The sequence below is a fragment of the Abramis brama genome (assembly GCF_963993115.1).
Source record: "Abramis brama genome assembly, chromosome: 11".
In the NCBI taxonomy this organism is placed as follows: domain Eukaryota; kingdom Metazoa; phylum Chordata; class Actinopteri; order Cypriniformes; family Leuciscidae; genus Abramis; species Abramis brama.
In genome coordinates, this window is record NC_139973.1 from 8,413,732 (window position 1) to 8,431,908 (window position 18,177).

Here is an 18,177-nt window from a genome sequence, read left to right on the forward strand (position 1 = left end):
TTGTCTGTGGAGGTGACGTGGTTGGGAGAAACAGCAAGAGAGCTTATAGATACCTGATGCTGGAGTTTTGTATCTTTCAGTGGCCTGGCTTGGCGAACCTCTTCCGACCTCGTTGATGGCGGAGACTCTAAAACGGTAGTCCACATGTCCATGAAGCTTCAGCAGAGCGGAATGATGGTTTCCAGGTATTCTCGTAATCTCTCTCCAGCTGCCCGGCTCATGTTGGCTTTCCTCAAACTCTATAACAAACTCTGCACAAAGTTTAAAATTAGAACTGTCAGCACATAGACCACAAAACATATTTTTCAAACCTTAAATATGTACAGTACATGTTGAAAAATCAAAATGAACTGGTTTTACTCAGGATATATAATTTAAATTGACTCAACATGACTACATTAGGTAACACCAATGAAAATTGTTTGTAAAGGTTAAATCAGATAGAAAACAGCCCCTTGATGTAAAAAACATGTTTCCACTATTTTCAATAAGAGACAAAAATATTAACAAATATTTTGTGGAAAACTTTTGAACGGTAGTGTAATTTGCATATCTGGAGTCATTTACATGAGGTAAACACTGACCAAATAAACTAAATACTATTCTGCATGACAAGTCGATGAGTAGCCTTACACAGTGTATCCCAAATAGTGATATACAATATGGGCAATATGGGTGTTGAGACCATGTTACCAGTAATGGAGCTGTTATGGTCATCTCCTGGAATCCACTGCACTTTCACACTTCTCCCATTATGTTCAGACAGGATCACATCCTCTGGTGGATCAGGAACATCTAAAGAAAACAACAAATTTTATTTAGGGCTGTCCATCGATTAAGCTTCTCGATTTCAATCAGATTCATTACATGATATTGCTTTTTTGTTGCCATTTCATAGACATTTTGGGGAAAGTAGAAGAAAAGAAGGAAATGATAGGGAGAAGAGGGTGGGTGGGCCTGGAAAATGACTTCAAACATGCCAGATCGTGTCTCCAGCTAGTTCATTTGAACAAATACTATGTGGTGCTGTCTTATTAAGGATATAATTCCAGTCGTGACACAGCTGGTAGCCAAATCCCCCCTGTGCCGTGTGCTGAACCAATTTCAGCCCTCAAACCTTGTGTCTATCTCTACTTTCCTTAACTGTAAAGACTAAAAGCACATAACTCACCCACAACTGAAAGCTGCGCAACCGCCATGTCTTGGTCAACCAGTGTTCTGGCCACACAGACGTATAAGCCCTGGTCTCCAAAGATCACATTAATGATCTCAAGCACTCCATCGTCCATGATATATCTACAGACACCAGCAAAGACACTGATTAGACAGCTCTGCCATTCACTATTGTAAAAGAACGACATCCTGTTGTCTATCTCACCGTGCGTTCTCGCTGCCGTTGAGGGTCATGCCATCTTTTATCCAGAGGATCTCAAAGTCATCACTGAAGGAAGGATCGGACTCTGCCTGGCATGAAAACTGGATAGTGGTTCCAACTAAAACCCGCAAATCACGTGGAGGATCGACTATTCTGGTGGGATCTGACAAAGAAAACAAAAGTCATTTTGGATTATGGGGATGTACTAAATTGGTTAATTTTCTGAATCTAGTAAACCATGTCTCTTACCTTTGACTTCAAGTGTTGCAACAATGGCAACTTTGCCCTCGGTATTTTGAGCGAAACAAGAATACTCCCCCATGTCCTCTTTCATCACGTTGTGGATCTCCAGCGAACCATTCTTATGAACAGAAAACCTTTCTCCTTCCACTACATTGGCACTGTCAGCTTCACTCCTGTGTAATCATATACCAACTGGGTCATTCTTAGGTAACAGTGCCAATTGTGTGCCTAATGGTGTTCACATTACTTAATTAAAAATATGAGTCATAGGATACAGAACTTAGCCACATTATTTGATACGTGTATCAACTGTTTAATGTATAAGGTACATAACTTTTAAAATAAAACATTAATGTTATTTAGAAAATTTGCATACCCCAATTAATAACCATTACATTTTAACTGTACTTAAATTTCCCTTTGATTGAACTTACATTATAATGAAAAAAAACTTGCAACATTAAGTTTATGCTTTGTCATGCTTGTCGTGTTTTGGACATGTAATTACTCACCCTCATGTCATTCCAAACCCATAAGACCGTCGTTCATCTTCGGAACACAAATTAAGATATTTTTGATGATATCCGAGAGGTTTCTGAACCAGCCATAGGCAGCAACGTTTTTTTTGCTCACAAACAGTATTCTTGTCGCTTCATAACATTACGGTTGAACCACTGTAGTTACATGTACTATTTTAATGATGTCTTTACTTCCTTTCTAGGCTTTTTGCTTCCTATGGCTGGTTCATAAACCTCTCGGATTTCATCAAAAATATCTTAATTTGTGTTCTGAAGATGAATAAAGGTCTTGCATGTTTGGAACGAAACAAGGGTGAGTAATTAATGACAGAAATTACATTTTTGGGTGAACTAACCCTTTAAGTTATGCTGTGTGGTGTAATCAAGGACACTATTTGCAACTACTAAGTAAAGGACATTATTTTTCAGTTCTGTAAGATTCCACTCCAAGATATTTTGAGTGCAACATAGTATGAAGAGAAATGTCATAGATTAGCAAATTAAATACTTTTTAATTAAAATGAAAAAAGAAAAGAAAGAGAATCTTGAAATTGACAGTTTCCAAAGAATACCTAATTAATTAGTTATCCATGCTTTCACATGAATCTCATCTTTCTGAAAATTGCTGAAAAAAGTGCATAAGTGATAGTAAAGACATTAATAATGTTTAAAAAAGATCTTTATTCCAAATAAATGCTGCACGTTTTGACTTTCTATTCATCAAATAATCCTGAAAGCATCAAGTTTTCTGAAGAAAAAATAAAAATATATTAAGCAGCACAACTGTGTTCAACATTGATAATAATAAGGAAATGTATCTCGAGCACCAAATCAGCATATTATAATGATTTTTGGAGGATTGTGTGACACTGAAGATTGAAGTAATGGCTGCTGAAAATTCCACTTTGCTTTCTCTAATGAGTCACCACAGCCAACACTTGTGCTGTTATTGCTTTAACTTAACAGTAGCACACTTACAGATCCACATGAGTAGTTTACCTCATTATCACAGTGCTAAACACAGCCTGAGGGCCCCACCCTTGAGTAAACTGCTTCACCAGTGCAAAACCACACAAAATACACTCTATTACTGCAGTGGTAACCCTCCAGAGCTGTACTGCCCTCTGCTGGCCTGTAAAAATACTTCCACTACAGCAAGCTCTACTCACCACGTAATACTGGCGGTTGGCGAGCTGAAGACTTTACAGTGCATGACCACACCTTTCCCCTCCACAGCCATATATTGCAGATTATTTTCTGTTAAGATCAGGGGCTGGATGTCTGGGGAGAGAGTTATCAGCACTGCACCATTAAACACGACAAAACACGATTGGATTAGTCTCTTTATCTCTCGTCTTGTGATGCACGTTGTTATCAGTTAAGTTAAAAATAAAAAAAGTCCTTGTCCTTGGAAAAGCAGCTTCCTGTTCTATCAGGGGAGGTAAGCGGGTTTGCAGGGTTATAGAGAGAGAATTGAGATTTATGTTTTTCTCTTTCTTTATTTAATTACATTTTTTTCCTTTTCTTATTTTTTTTTTTTTAAGTAAGGATCCTTTGCAGCTTATTTTATCTCTCAGATGAAAGCAACACATGCTTTGGTTAGAGCAACTGAATATGAATGGAGGAAGGTGAAATTGTTCGCACATAAAAGCGTCTGGCTGCCTGAGGGAGAGTGTGTCTGGAGATCAGAACCGACAGAACAGCTCCACCCTAAAGCCTGTGTGCAATCACGAGGACCTTCCGCTCTCTGAACAAACCCGTCCATATCACACCTCTGCTTATGGGCCTGTCCACACCAACAAAAAAACAGATGCTTGTTCACGGCCAGGCAACACCATGGTCGTTTTATGTGATTTTTGGCCAAAGCTGAATGAAACCACGAATATCCCGTAATTTCTGGATTGGTCTGTCTTAAATGAGTGGAGAGACCATGCTTAAAATATTATATGGACATATGGAATCATAGTCGTAGGCAGGGTTGAGACCCCCTGAAATGCGATATCACAATATTAGATTATAGTTCTTCTCAAAATGCGAAGACATCATATTTAATTAGAATGAAAATCCATTCAATACACTGCACAGCTGAGTACAGTTTGCTTACTCATAATCATGATGTTGGCATTGGCGAGGATGGTGCCGTGTCTGTTTGCGGCCTCACACTGGTAAACAGCGCTGTTTTCGGGGTTTGCATTGTGGATGGAAATGGTGCCATCTTTCAAGATTTTCCTGTTGGATGCTGGGACCTCTGAAATTTAAAATGTGGGTCAAATGTTTTGTTAAAACTGTAACAGGATATATGAAAATTATTACTTGAAAATGACCGTACGTAAATGGATTAAATATTTGCAATGCAGCTACACCCATTAACACAGAAACATTGTTGACACTTAATTACAATTTTCATTAACAAACATCGTTACATCATACAATGCTTGACAGGTTATTAAGAAAGTTATAATCACCACTTTGGTGATGAAGTTATAATCCCATCTGTCAAAATCACCATTTCTGAAGTCAGTAGGCACAATATAATCTGAACTGTATGTCGTTGAGTAATTTGAGACAGGAATTATAAATGTTTACCATTCAACGGTTGGCCGTTGACTCTCCATGCAACACTAGGTTGAGGATTTCCTTTCACGACACACTTGATCACCACATCAGCTCCAATCGGCCCTAACTGGCTTTGAGGTTCAATCTCAAACTCAGGAGGCTCTGTTCATGCAAGAGAGTCATGTAAAACAATGTATTATACACACATGACATGATTTTGATTAGTCAATTGCAGCAGTCAGAACTATGTCCAAATATTCATTGTTGTTTGAACACAAATAGCTGTTAAAGGTGAAGATGGTGTGTGTGTGCCCTGACCTTGCTTGCTGCTTGAAAATAGACACTATTAATGATATATCTGTCCCTCACAGCCTAATTTTTATCTGTGTCATTTTTATTCAATATGGCGACTAAGGTCAGGGTATTGAAAACTTAAAATACTCAGCTATAAACAGTAATCTGTAATGATAGCATAATTGTTCTAAAAAGGGCCATTGTATCCTTAGAATATGTTTAGTAATTTAGCAATGAGCATTATAGTAGGACTCTTTATGGTTCTCCTGAAACAGTCCTGCAAGCACTTCTTGTCTTTGAACAGAAGATGGCGCACTTTTACCACTAGTGACTTTAAATGCATACATGATATGAAACCATTTATAAAGCCACACTGGCATATTTACTGTGGTTATATTATGAGATCATTGAGATTAAATAATGTGACTCACCCTCTACTGTAACATGAAAATAATGCACAACCTCTCCATGGGGATTTTTGGCTCTGCACATATATTTCCCTTCGTCCTCCTCATTTACCATCTCTATGGTAAGCAACTTCCCATGACTCTCCACCACGACCCTTTCTGGAAGTTTGGAGAAGCCTGTTTTAACCCACTCCACCTTTGGTGTGGGGCTGAAAGACAGATGGTAGTGATGATCATTTATATAGAGTCTAACCAGCAAACAAAAATATGTACTATGAACTATGAACGTTACGCTAATGTTTCCATTAAGTTATATAATAAAAATGTTATTTCTGAACTTTCAAACTTTTGAAACTTTGAACTTTTGAATTTTCAAAACGTCATTTTTTCTTGGTTATGTGAACATTAGAGAAAAAGGAATGGGAATGTTACATTTATGGGAACATACAGTAACTTTTGAATGTTCTCTGAACGTTTTGAAACAAGTAGTAATAACATTTAAAAAACTTTAGACGAATGTACAACTAAAACATGTCAAGAAAAGTCATAAAATATGATTTATAAATACGTAGCATTTTGCAAATGTATTAAAGACCAGACAACTTTAAACAAACATTATAGTAATGTATACTGGGCAAAATACTGTATATATATTTATTTATTTATTTATTTATTTAAGTGTCAAACACCATGGTGCCCAGCCCTCATGGGCTTATTAGACACTACAATAATAATTTCACAATTATCTCCAGATAGCCACGTGATGTAACACAGAACCCAACATAACATAACTAAACCACTAAGAATAAATACACATACAATTAGAGATGACTTCTCACGTGGGATACAACATACTTTGCCTCAAGTACCAGGCCTTTTCTATAAATTTTGCCAAAGCAAAAACATCATTTTCAAACAACCAGCACAAAATCTCCCCTTCATATTTCCAAAATATATCAGGATGTTTTAACTGGATTAATTCAAAAAGAGAGTTCCTTAAGTCACAGTATAAAGGACAATAAAAAACAAAATGAAATTCATCTTCCACAACCTGGATTTCACAAAATTCTGTATATATATATGATGATCAAATAGACTATTTAATAATGTAGGCTATATTAGTATAGCTGTATTTTTGATGCATCCATCTAAATGCTCTTAATAAAACATTTTTTATTAAAATAATCTACATTTAAGCATTCCCACTAAATGCATTTCAAGTGGTATTATTGAAACAAATGCCATGCTCCTAAATTAGATGTAAAATTCAACTGAATAATGCAAATTAGACAATGACACTTACAACCCCTCTGCGATGCACTCCAATTGAAGATCTTCGCCTTTCACCAGATACGTATTTGACTCCTTTCCTGTGGGCATCAGTAGACGGGGCTTCCTCTCCAAGAGAGAGTTTGCTTTATAACAGTGAAAATATATAATATAATATAATATAATATAATATAATATAATATAATATAATATAATATAATATAATATAATATAATATAATATAATAATTTCTGCAGCATAAGTATCACCAAACATAACTGCAACTGTTTTACATTAATGAATAACTCAAGGAAGTATTTTAACATACAAAAAGTAATACAGATCCAGAACAGAGAATAAGTTATGAATGAACCTATGATTTATTTCCATCAGTTAATCAGAGAAAACCTTTGAGATTTGAAAATGTAGGCTAAAGAGTAAGCAAGTATGATGTGACATGGGATGAGATAATTAATCAAAACTAATTAAAAACAAAGAAGCTGTTCTACGCCCATGTAGCATCTCTAATGAATGTCACTCACCATAACCTCTGCCGCTACCAGAGACTGAGTCCTTCATTAACTTGTCTTGGATGAAGAAATGGAGACAAATAAAAATATGTGTGGCAATGCAAAACCAACTAAAACAATAGATAACATGGACATGAAATACACCAACAAGTCATCACAGGAAGTATCAATATCTACCAAGCTGATTTGCTGAGGTCCAGCAAGTGCTTGGAGATTGACTACATGAGACACTGGAGATGTATATTAGATGCACATGGCCGGCGTGTATAAAACCAATGCTGGTCGTGTAAAGAAATTACCACATTATGCAATCAAACTCTTGAAAATGAGTATTTTAACGTACTGCTTTTGACCACGACGGACATGGCAGTTTTCTGGACGATGGTTCGTATGCGCGGGAAGGCAGCAAAGCAGCAGTAGTCTCTGCGGCTGTCAGTCTCAATGGCGTTTGAGAAGTACAGGTTCCCATTCAGACCCACTGATACTCTTTCGTCCTGCTCGATGTGCTGTAGACCTGTGATGTTTAAAAAAAAAAGGAGAAAAATAATTTAATGAGGCTCAAAACACTCAGTAAGAATGATATTATAGTAATAATATGATTGCTTTAATGAACATAAATACAGTAGTGGCCAGAAGTGACGTCCGGAGAGGATATTTGTTTTTAATGACCCTACAAGTTCGATTAAACCATCAAAATATGAGGAAAATGTTTTTGATATATATATTTTTTTTAAATATGTCAAATATGAGGGAAGAACAAATGTGAGGGGTAGGGGTAGGGTAGGTGATTTGTTCCAGATTTTTTTTTTTTTTGTAATGCTGGCTGAAAGTGTCTTCACATCCTGATAGCAATCACTAAGTTAACTGGTCTAAATGTATTTATATGTATATATCTCGTCTTTGGTCAGTTCTTCCTGAACCAAAACAATGAGCTTATGCTGCGTTCACACCATAATTACCATAACGTTATACTCGGAGCGGTTCGTTTTGTCTATTAAAAAATGATGTCCACAGAATTTGGCATGTTTCATTGCCTTATCACAAATAAAACAATTGACTCCAAGCACAACTACGTAATATGATTAATTTTTTTAATAGTAATAGTATATGTAGTAATATATATTTCTAAGATTATTATATTTTCCACTATTAATTTATTTTTGTTTGTCCAAAAGTAATACATTATTTAAATTTTATATTATTAAAATATACATTTTAAATATATAACTTTTTTTAAAATAAATAATTCAATTAATAATATAAAATGATTTATAAATTGTTTAAAGGTAGACTATTAAATGTGGATGTGCCTTAGACTAATTCAGTGGTTCTCAAAGTGTGGGGGAGGAAACGGAAGGAAATTTTCCTTTTTATGCTTTTATATCTTTATCCAGACATCCCAACTGTCCCGGAAGTTCCGGGAGTCTCCCACATATTGATAGCGGCTCCTTGACGCCCGCAAATGAGATCCATGCTGCGTTCCAGTCCAAAATTGCCATTCCCTTCACTCGCTAACTTCCCTCCGTCTCGTTCACTCGGATGTACGTCATTGCTTACGTTGCACGAGTGCCCACTACTGGCGGAAACTGCGGCGGGCTGAATTGGAACGTCCTAAGCCCTTGATCACTTGGAATCAGCTATGGAGTTTATTTATTATTTACATTTTTTCCCTTTAAGAATTTGTTTAATGCAGCATCCAAATGTATATAGGCGTGTTTGGGTTGTTTTAAATTTAAAAATATATAATTAATATATCATAGAGTTGTTTGTTGTGGTGGTGATTAGACGAGATATGTGGTGACGTCACAATCGTACTGCATTGTGGGACATATAGGTGCCTGAAGTGTACATATGAAGTAGACTCGCTCCCTCGGTCAAAATCGAGGGAATGAGGGTCTGTCCATATAAACTTCCCTCATCCACTTCACGAAGTGGAACGCACTTCAAAATGGTGGCACGGATTTCCCCGAGGGGAAGTGCTTAGGGAAGTTCGCAAGTGTGTGTCTAAAAGTGGACTGGAACGCAGCCCTAATCTCCCGGAATCGTGCACTAGAGAGTGACTGCGCGCGCATATGTGTGTGTGTGTTTGTGTGACCAAAAAGGCATATTAATATTAGCGGAACAAACTTTCGCGCCCATAGACATATGTGTAGCTATATCTACGTTTCGCGCCGATGGGTAGCAGGCTTGTGATGGCAATAAATAAATTGTGCAATGCAAAACAGGCTCATTGCAGCCACTAATGCAGGGATAAATAGACCTGTCTTGCCAAATGGATTTATCTTCTTTTATTTTTTAACAGATTGCAAAGTGCCACTTTTATTGCTTTTCTATTTTTGAACTTGATACAAATTTTGACACAGCTGCACTTTTATTTTCTCTATTTTTGAATTTCATGCAAATTATGACACAGCTGCACTTTTATTTTCTCTATTTTTGAATTTCATGTAAATTATGACACAGCTGCACTTTTATTTTATTTATTTTTGAAATTGCTGTTATTTGATGTAGATAGTTAGTTTGTATTTAGATATAACTTGTTACTATACTGATACTACTTGTTAATTCAATAAATTTGAACATTTTATTTCTTTAGCATGTTGAGGCAGGTGGGGCTTGGAAATTCCCCCTTGTCCAAAGTGGGGAATTACCGAAAAAGTTTGAGAACCACTGGACTAATTTAACTCAAATAACCAGAACTTACCTATTGTCATCCAGTAGATTTGCAGTGGGGGAATTCCTTTAGGTGGGTTGCACTCCAAAATGACTGACTGACCTTCCATAACCTCAATCGGATCAATGATCTCTTTAGGGAACTTCGGAACATCTGCAGAGAGTAACAAGCTAAATGAACCAATTACCATACCATTTTACAAATGAAATCACCATTAGGTGGCAGTATAAGACAGGCATTCTCCCCTAAGGCATTCCTGGAAAGAGATTATTCATTCCAATTTCCCAAATTTAGTCCAAAATCCAGCCAATAACACATCATTACGCTGCTGAAACTGAATGTGCCAGATGAATGAGTCATTGAAAACCGGTCTTGGTTGGTAACTGATGACTCTTTGCCCTGGTTACATCTTTGGAGATTTATGTGGTGTATTTCAGAACACAATGAGAAATGTTACATCAAAAAAATGATGGAGAGAAAGGAGAAAACTCATTTTTCATCAGCCCTCTCCTCATGGTCCATAATGCACTGTGATGAAAGGGAAAGAAAAGCTCCAGGGTTTGTAGCGGGCAAGTAAAATGGATATCCCACTATGGACCATAGCGGTTGTTTCATTGGACACCGATCTCTAAATCATTCCGAAAGAGTCGTTACAGAGCATACAGCACAAAGTTGTGCATTACTCACTGGGAACAATGAATTCAATCTCTTCCGACATGGCCGTTCCTAACTTGTTGGTCGCAAAGCAGCGATAATTGCCCTGGAATTCTGTGAGATTCCCATTATTGGGAATGGTGAATGTTCCGGAATCATCTAATGTTATCAATCTGGGGTCCTGATACGGATCAAAGTCTTGACCATTCTTTGTCCACCTGAATCTGAAAAAAAAGAGAAGATCAGTGATTAAATGAAATTACACCGCTCAGTGTGCATCCTTTGAAATATGAAAACAACACAAGGATGCAAAGACGATTTCCACATTCAGTTTTTCAAATTTGAAATGACATCAATTACTCAGACGAGGCTTTGAAACGTGCTTTGAAATGCCTGTGGGGTGTTTCTGATGTTGCTTTTGCGTATATTGTGAGCTGTTCTACCCATGATCTAGCTACCCTGCTTGAATGTCAATGCTGGTTTGCTGCTGATCTAGCACAGCTAGAAAGCTGTTCATCCCGCAAAAATAGCTGGTGATGCTGATCAACCAGCACGCGAGCACATGATGATGCTCTTGCAGTCGTTCGTGAAGGTCGTTCCCTCCATCTTTGGTCTAGTTTTCAATGCAAAACTAGCACAAGCAAGCGATTAGTGGAGGAAGACAAATGATAACATGACTTCAAGCTGAAGATTTGGTTATTAAGATTCCATATGTAAGCAATATGGTACGAGAGGCTGTGCTGTATCGTGAATAAGTCATGGCTGAAGGACGTTGTTAGGTAGGCGAAACACCTTATTGCTTTTATAAAACGGTTACCAGACAATACAAACACCAATTTTTTTTTGTATTTTCAAAAACCACGCATAAATGTCATTATCTCAAAACTACAAACTTTTACATACATGCTGCTGATATATTATTGTAGCAGAGTTTGTGCTGAATACAGTGTAATTAGACTTTAGCCATGAAAATGTCACAAGTAACAGAAATAACCAGAAATGTCAGAGCATGTCAGAACACCTCCAGGGCCCAGAAAACAGCTCAGACCTCAGAGGGTTAAAGCCGAAAAATATGCATCTATGCAACTTGTATGAAGTAAAATCACAAAATACCATCCTTCCGCTGGAAAAAATAGTCCCTGCCCATAAACAGCAACAAAAGTTACATACATTACTTCACCATTAGATGGCGGCAAATTGAGTGAGTCAGTTAGTGAAGACTTTTACATTGAAAGGACTCAAACTTTTACATTGAAAGGAAATCTCTCAAGCGGTCATCAATGTGTTTTATTGTGAATAAAACACAGCTATTGACCAATCAGAATCAAGGATTGGAACTAACCGTTTTATAAAATACCATAAGATTCTTTATCTCATGATTTAATCTGATCCAATTTGATCAGTTTGGAACAATTCTTAACTTCTGTAATCAATTAATAACATATTTATAATCAGACATATACTGAAAAACAAAACAAAACTGTAGGCTACCTAAAAATGAACATCCAAACTTTCTCTGGTCTCCCTAAGCCTAAGTTAAGGCACTACTGTTCACTTTGTTTAAATACCACAGTTTGCACAAAAATATTAGGCAGCACAACCATTTTTAACTGCGATAATACTAGTAAATGTTTCTTGTGCACCAATTCAGCATATTCAAATGATTTCTGAAGGATCATGTGACACTGAAAACTGGAGTAATGATGCTGAAAATTCAGCTTTGCCATCACATGAATAAATTACATTTTAAAATATATTAAATTAGAAAATAGTTATTTTAAATCGAAATTATATTTCACAATATTACTGTTTTTACGGTATTTTTTAAATGCAACCTGTGATTAGTAATTAATTGGTAGACAGTAGTCAGTTAGTTGATAGTTTTAAATGAGGCTTATCTCATTCATTAATTATTCATTACCTAATAAGGAACTATCTCAGTCCTAAATTTTATATTACTTACTGAGTAGTTAAGCTGTTTCCATAGTAGTTAATAGTAGTTAAAAGCCCGTAAAAGTCCTGTCAGAAAGCGATGCATAAGGATGTAGTGTAACGACGCCCAGTTCCAGGAATGCACTAATATTTTGTTGGTAGTACCAGTTTGCAACAATTATTAGTTAACACTAAGTTGTCAACACTTCGGAAAAAAGAATAAAAAATGCATCGCTTTCTGCCAGGACTTTTACAGGCTTTTCCCAAATCATGGAAGTGACCTCAACGTCCGGGTTAGCGGTAGCAAAAGCCATCAGGCAAGTGTTATTTAAATAAACTCCTGATGTACTTACAAACTTTCCAATGCCTCGTTTTATGAGTACAGAACCTATTTGTACTACTGTAGAAGTTTGGTACCATTCCGGGCATTATTAGTGGGGTAATTTACGAGATACAACCTTGGATCCATTAGCACCTGGGGGGTGTTTGGCTCGAGGTCATGGTGCAAAGGACCTTATGTTGAAATTACTCAGAACCATCCCTTTAATGTAGTCCTACTCATTTGTACTGCATTACTTCCTGCATAGTTATCTATAAATGACGGACCATTATTCTAAGGCGTTACAGAGACTTCTTTCAAAAACATTTAAATAATCTCACTGAACCCAAACTTTTGAACACTAGTGTATGTGTGAGTGTGTGTGTGTGTGTGTATACGGCTTACTCTGGTCCAGGGTTTCCTGTAGCCTCACACTTCACGGGGAAGCTCTCTTCGAAAGGGAAGGCGATCATAGAAGCAGGAGATTGCTCTGTAATTGTGGGAAGCTGCTCCACTAGATAAAGAAACAGCCAGAAAGTAAAAATGCTCAGTAAACTGTGGAGGAAAAATGGCAGCATGCAACCTGCGTGCAGCAAATGGTGATGTGAAATGGCTTTGGTTCAATCGTAATGATTTTCCAGAATCAGGTCAGCAGTTTTGATCAATGCATTCATTGAAAACTAAAGGTAAACAAAATGTTTGTTGGAGAACATAATTAGATATTGAATCATTGATTGTGTGGCAAAGCGTGAGTTGTTATCAGGCAATGGCAAATGATCTGGTCAAATAATGTCAATGAGAGTTTGTTTGTGGTTTAGAACAGGAAGAAACTAATGGCTAATGCAGTTTGAGTGTAAAATTGGACATGCACGACTAGAATCATGATGGAATGGCGGTATGGGTTTCAATATGACAAATGTAAAGTGGTTTGCTGGCTCGATTGTTGGAGTTTTTCCATTATGCACAGAAAAATACTTTAAAAATCGTCTAAAAGCTTCGATTAGAGTAAACATTCTCGTTACAATTTCTACACCATTAGTTTCTGTCTATGAAAATGAACCTAAGTAAATAAAAATAAAAAATAACAATGGCACCATGGCTTTCTTGATATGGTTTTGAGAAAAAAAATATTGACCATGTACCATGGTAGTACCATGTTTTTAAAAAAAATACAATGAAGTACCATCATGGAGCATTGATATGGTAATTATGAGGTACCATGATATCACTATCTGATACTGTTGTAATGTCACCAACAAAAGAACACATCTCTGACTTTCTGCAGGATTTTCTAAATAAATCTGATGTTTGATGGATGATAGTGGCCTCTGCGGATGAAAGTTATCTAGTTTCTATGGATGGCTTGGCATTGCAAACTTACTGTTCATGCGTGCTAAAACTAACAAATCCACCGCAGCAGGGAGAACACAGAAAAACAAATGTGCAGGGATTTGTTAGAACCATAGATATGACTTCTGTTGAACTTCTAACAAATTAATGAATTGTCATCAAACAATTAAATCCAGGTCCATGACTAGAAAAGAAAAAACTTAAGAACAGTGTTGTGTTCCCCTAAGATATCTTTCAGGCCCTAAAGATATTTTGTGAATAATTTAACATCAACAAAATACACTTTTATCTGGTTTCCATGGAAACAGCCCCAGCAATAAATTATACCTGCTCTCAACTTGTGTGAACCTGCATACAAACACCCAGTTTCAAAAAGATTTGTTGTAAGAGCAGTGTGCTCACTATGGAAGCATGTTTTCCTCCCAGAGTAAAAAAAATAATAAATTAAGTTGCAATTATAAAAAATAAAGTTGCAATTATGGGATATGAAGTCACAATTGAGATACATTCGTAATTGTAGGATATGTTACAATTATGAGATATAAAGTGTAATTGTGGGATATGAAGACACAACTGAGATATACTGTACATTTGTAATTTTGTACATTTTGTAATTATGAATATGAAGTTGCAATTGTGGTGATATACTGTATGAATTTGCATTTTTTGCGATGTGAAGTTGCATTATTGTGATCAAATTGTAAATGTGATATATAACGTCACAATCATGAGATATAAAGAAGGAATTCTGATATAAAGTCTCAATTATGGGATATGAAGTAGCAACTGGAATATGAAGTTGTAGTTGTGATATGAAGTCACGTTTGTGAAATGTGAAGTTGCAACTGACAAAAATATGGTCAAAATGTGATAATGAAAGTCAACAATTGATATGAATATGTGAATAATAAGTCGTAATTGCTCTATATTAAATAGTAATTGAGTTACACAGACACGTGTGATATGAAGTCAGTTCTGAGATATAAAGTAGAATTTGTAAAATATGAATCTGCTACAGTGATATCACAATTGTGTAATATGCAATTATCAAAATGAAGCTGCAATAATGAGAAATGAAGTCGCAATATGAAGTCACAGTTGTGAAATGTGAAGTTGCAATTGTGAGAAATAAAATAAAATGAATATAAAAAGTCACAAATTATATAAATATGAAGTCATAATTGCTTAATATGAAATAGCAATTTTTAATTATAAAGTCTTAATTGTGATATGAAGTTGCATATGAGGTTGCATTTGTGAGATGTGAAGTCGCAATTGTGAGAAATAAAGTCGAAAATGTGATATAGAAAGCCACAAATTATATGAATATGAAGTCATAACTGCTGTATATGAAATATCATATTTGAAATACTCAATTGTGGGATATGAAGCTGCAACAGAGATATGAAGTTGCAATTATGAAAAAGTTGAAATGAAGAAATTAACTGGCAATTTCCTTTTTAATTTTTTTTTTAAATCTGCGTTGAAAACATTCTTCCATAACTCATTGTTCTTCCAGAGAGCATGAAAAACTGGCTAAATTATGCACATGGCAAACGACTAAACTGAAAAAAGCACGTGATCAAATATATAAACTGGGATAAGAAATATTACCAGAAAAAGTCATTTATTCAGCTTACCATCAAGTGGAATATCCAGGGCATTAGTTTGAGACCAGCAGCTCATATTAAGGCAAGCGCCCAAAAGGAGGAGGATTTTCCGTAATAACCACATGGCTGGCCACAGCCTCGGAGGTGAGCAGAGGACGACAGGGAATGCTGCAGTTTTCCAGGAGTCAGTGCATCTCACTCTAACACAGGCTGGGGTCTTGATACCTGCACAAAACACAACACAGTTCTTACTGACACCCAGACGTCAGCTTCAAACAAGAACACACACACACACACCCACAAGTGTAAAAACTATACACAGACTCCTGAACAGCCATATGCTTACGGTCGACCCACAACATCACATATAAAAACAACCCTGTCACCTGCACAGACACAAAGACTTGCATATTCCGCATGTCTCCTGCTGAGTAACTTGCGTCAATGTCTATCCCAACTTGTATTTACTTGAAATGCATCAGTGAGAGGAATCTCCATATTAAAGCTCTCTATCACTGAGTCCCTGGAGACATGAATTGTATTTCTGTAAATTGTTTGGCGGTGTATGTGTGACAGGCACATATTTTTCTTCCTCTTCCCCTTTGGAACGCAGAATTCGAAAAATGAAACCTTAAAGAAATAAAATAAACGGAGCCCCCCTGCAGTTATGGTAATGCACAGCAGCTGTTCCTGAAATTATTCTGAATTATGAATTCATGGCACTGTATCAGATTTTGATTATCTGGATGCAGTAGAGAGAGCAGAACCACAAGACTGGTAAATCACAAAGCTTGCAGATGTGCCTAATATGCATCTAGAAATACACCGCTTTGTTATAACTAAGTGGATGAACTTTGAGTTAAATGTCATGTATTCTGCCATTAAATCGCACTCTCTTGTGATGTCATGTGTGGTAAGGGATCAGTAGTTGATTTAACCTTTTGGAATCTGGCGCCAGCAAGACATCTGGCCAGAGACAAATGGAGTTCACACCCATTTTCCCCTTAGATTCATAACAGCGGTGCAATAAAATGCTGCAGTTGATCGGGGTAACTCTAATGGAGGTCACCTTGCATGACGTACTGGGAATCAGCTATGTACTGTAAAACCAGCAATACAATGAAGAGTATTACAGAGATCATTTGCAGTCTGCATTTGCAGAATTAACACTGAGTTTGGTAGAAAAATCTGTGGGATTCTGGAAAATGGATTTAAAAAATAAATAAATGTTAAATGGCTTAATGGATGCTGAAAGTATCCAAATTTGGCTGCCATACTATTTATTAAAGTGCTTTTTTGAATACTAGCTTTCATGTAGCGTCTAATATAGCTGTTTGTGAATGTAAAAGGTCTGCAATGTTTTAAAGTTCAAAGTGCACCACAAATAAAGTTATTGTCTCCTAAAAGAAATAATCGATTCTGAACAGCCAAAACGAGTCGTCAGTGATTCCATTCTCACTTCCTGTTAAACACCTACGTAACAATGTAACACATTTGCATAATGCAAGCCTATGGTCTTCATTGGCTGCCCGTGAATATGGTCTACTGTGACCCGCGCTCAAACACTAGTTGTAGCTGAGACGCTGTTTACAGCGCTGTGAATCGACTTTGCATTGCATAAAAAATTCATTATTTAGACAACAGGTGGAAAATAATCATAAATAATATCCATTCCAGTTGCAGATTATGTACAAAAAATGCAACAAAAAAGTGAATGAATGAATACAGTAAAACAAATATATTATGAGATCAATCACAATTTATTTTATTCTACTGACAAATAAAACAAAAACAAAGCAAAAAAAAAAAATATATATATATATATATATATATAGAAAATCTCATTGGCTGTACATCTATACAAATTTTACAACAGTGTCTCACTGTTGCTCAATAGCCGTTTTCATGTGAGCTTATTAGGTCACTTCCTTTTTGACTTTAATTAGTTAAACACACAATAAAATGGATCAGTGCTTAACTCTGAGAACAAAAGAGTATCAGGAAGGAGGGCAGATACAGAGAGAGAAAATAAAAAGGGAGGCCCGAAGCTCACAGAATACAACTTTATCAGTCATTTCCACCCCTTCAGGAACTAAAATTTCACAGAAAACCATGAAGTGATGACTCTTTGTAACCATATAAGGTCATTTATTCAGGCCTTTAATTAAAGTCAAAAGAGGGATTTGGTCGGTGTAGGGCTGCATGTTCTCTTTATTTCAGCTTTTGGGGCCAGTCATGAGTGATAACCGTACTTCACTGCTCCATTTTAACCCCACCAGCTGCTTCAATCACTTCCTTTTTCAGCCAGACCCCTGAAGCCCATCCTCCCCTTAATCTTCTCCTCTGCTTAACAAATCCGATAGGAAACACAGAGGTCAAACATCAGTAAGCGGAGAAGCAATTGAATAATTGACCACTGTGTGAATGAGTCGATTCCCTTCATTCC

At 36.5% G+C, this 18,177-nt stretch overlaps 1 protein-coding gene across 12 annotated transcripts in view; it reads right to left on the bottom strand.

Moving 5' to 3' along the window:
- chl1b (cell adhesion molecule L1-like b) overlaps positions 1-18,177 on the bottom strand; it is an 89,765-nt gene that overhangs the window by 20,609 nt on the left and 50,979 nt on the right. For 9 of the 12 annotated variants that reach the window (XM_084128914.1, XM_084128912.1, XM_084128913.1 and 6 more), the window contains exons 2-18: positions 15,762-15,956; positions 14,153-14,170; positions 13,177-13,285; positions 10,554-10,744; positions 9,897-10,019; positions 7,536-7,706; positions 7,205-7,249; positions 6,697-6,808; positions 5,418-5,602; positions 4,723-4,854; positions 4,241-4,384; positions 3,306-3,417; positions 1,625-1,791; positions 1,379-1,538; positions 1,172-1,296; positions 694-795; positions 54-251 (exon numbers count right to left, since the gene is read on the bottom strand). In XM_084128914.1, the coding sequence (XP_083985040.1) occupies positions 54-251; positions 694-795; positions 1,172-1,296; positions 1,379-1,538; positions 1,625-1,791; positions 3,306-3,417; positions 4,241-4,384; positions 4,723-4,854; positions 5,418-5,602; positions 6,697-6,808; positions 7,205-7,249; positions 7,536-7,706; positions 9,897-10,019; positions 10,554-10,744; positions 13,177-13,285; positions 14,153-14,170; positions 15,762-15,855 (2,188 nt within the window). In that variant the 5' untranslated portion in view covers positions 15,856-15,956. The remainder of the gene's footprint in view (positions 1-53; positions 252-693; positions 796-1,171; positions 1,297-1,378; positions 1,539-1,624; positions 1,792-3,305; positions 3,418-4,240; positions 4,385-4,722; positions 4,855-5,417; positions 5,603-6,696; positions 6,809-7,204; positions 7,250-7,535; positions 7,707-9,896; positions 10,020-10,553; positions 10,745-13,176; positions 13,286-14,152; positions 14,171-15,761; positions 15,957-18,177) is intronic. The other 3 variants (XM_084128905.1, XM_084128915.1, XM_084128907.1) reach the window with 1 other exon arrangement.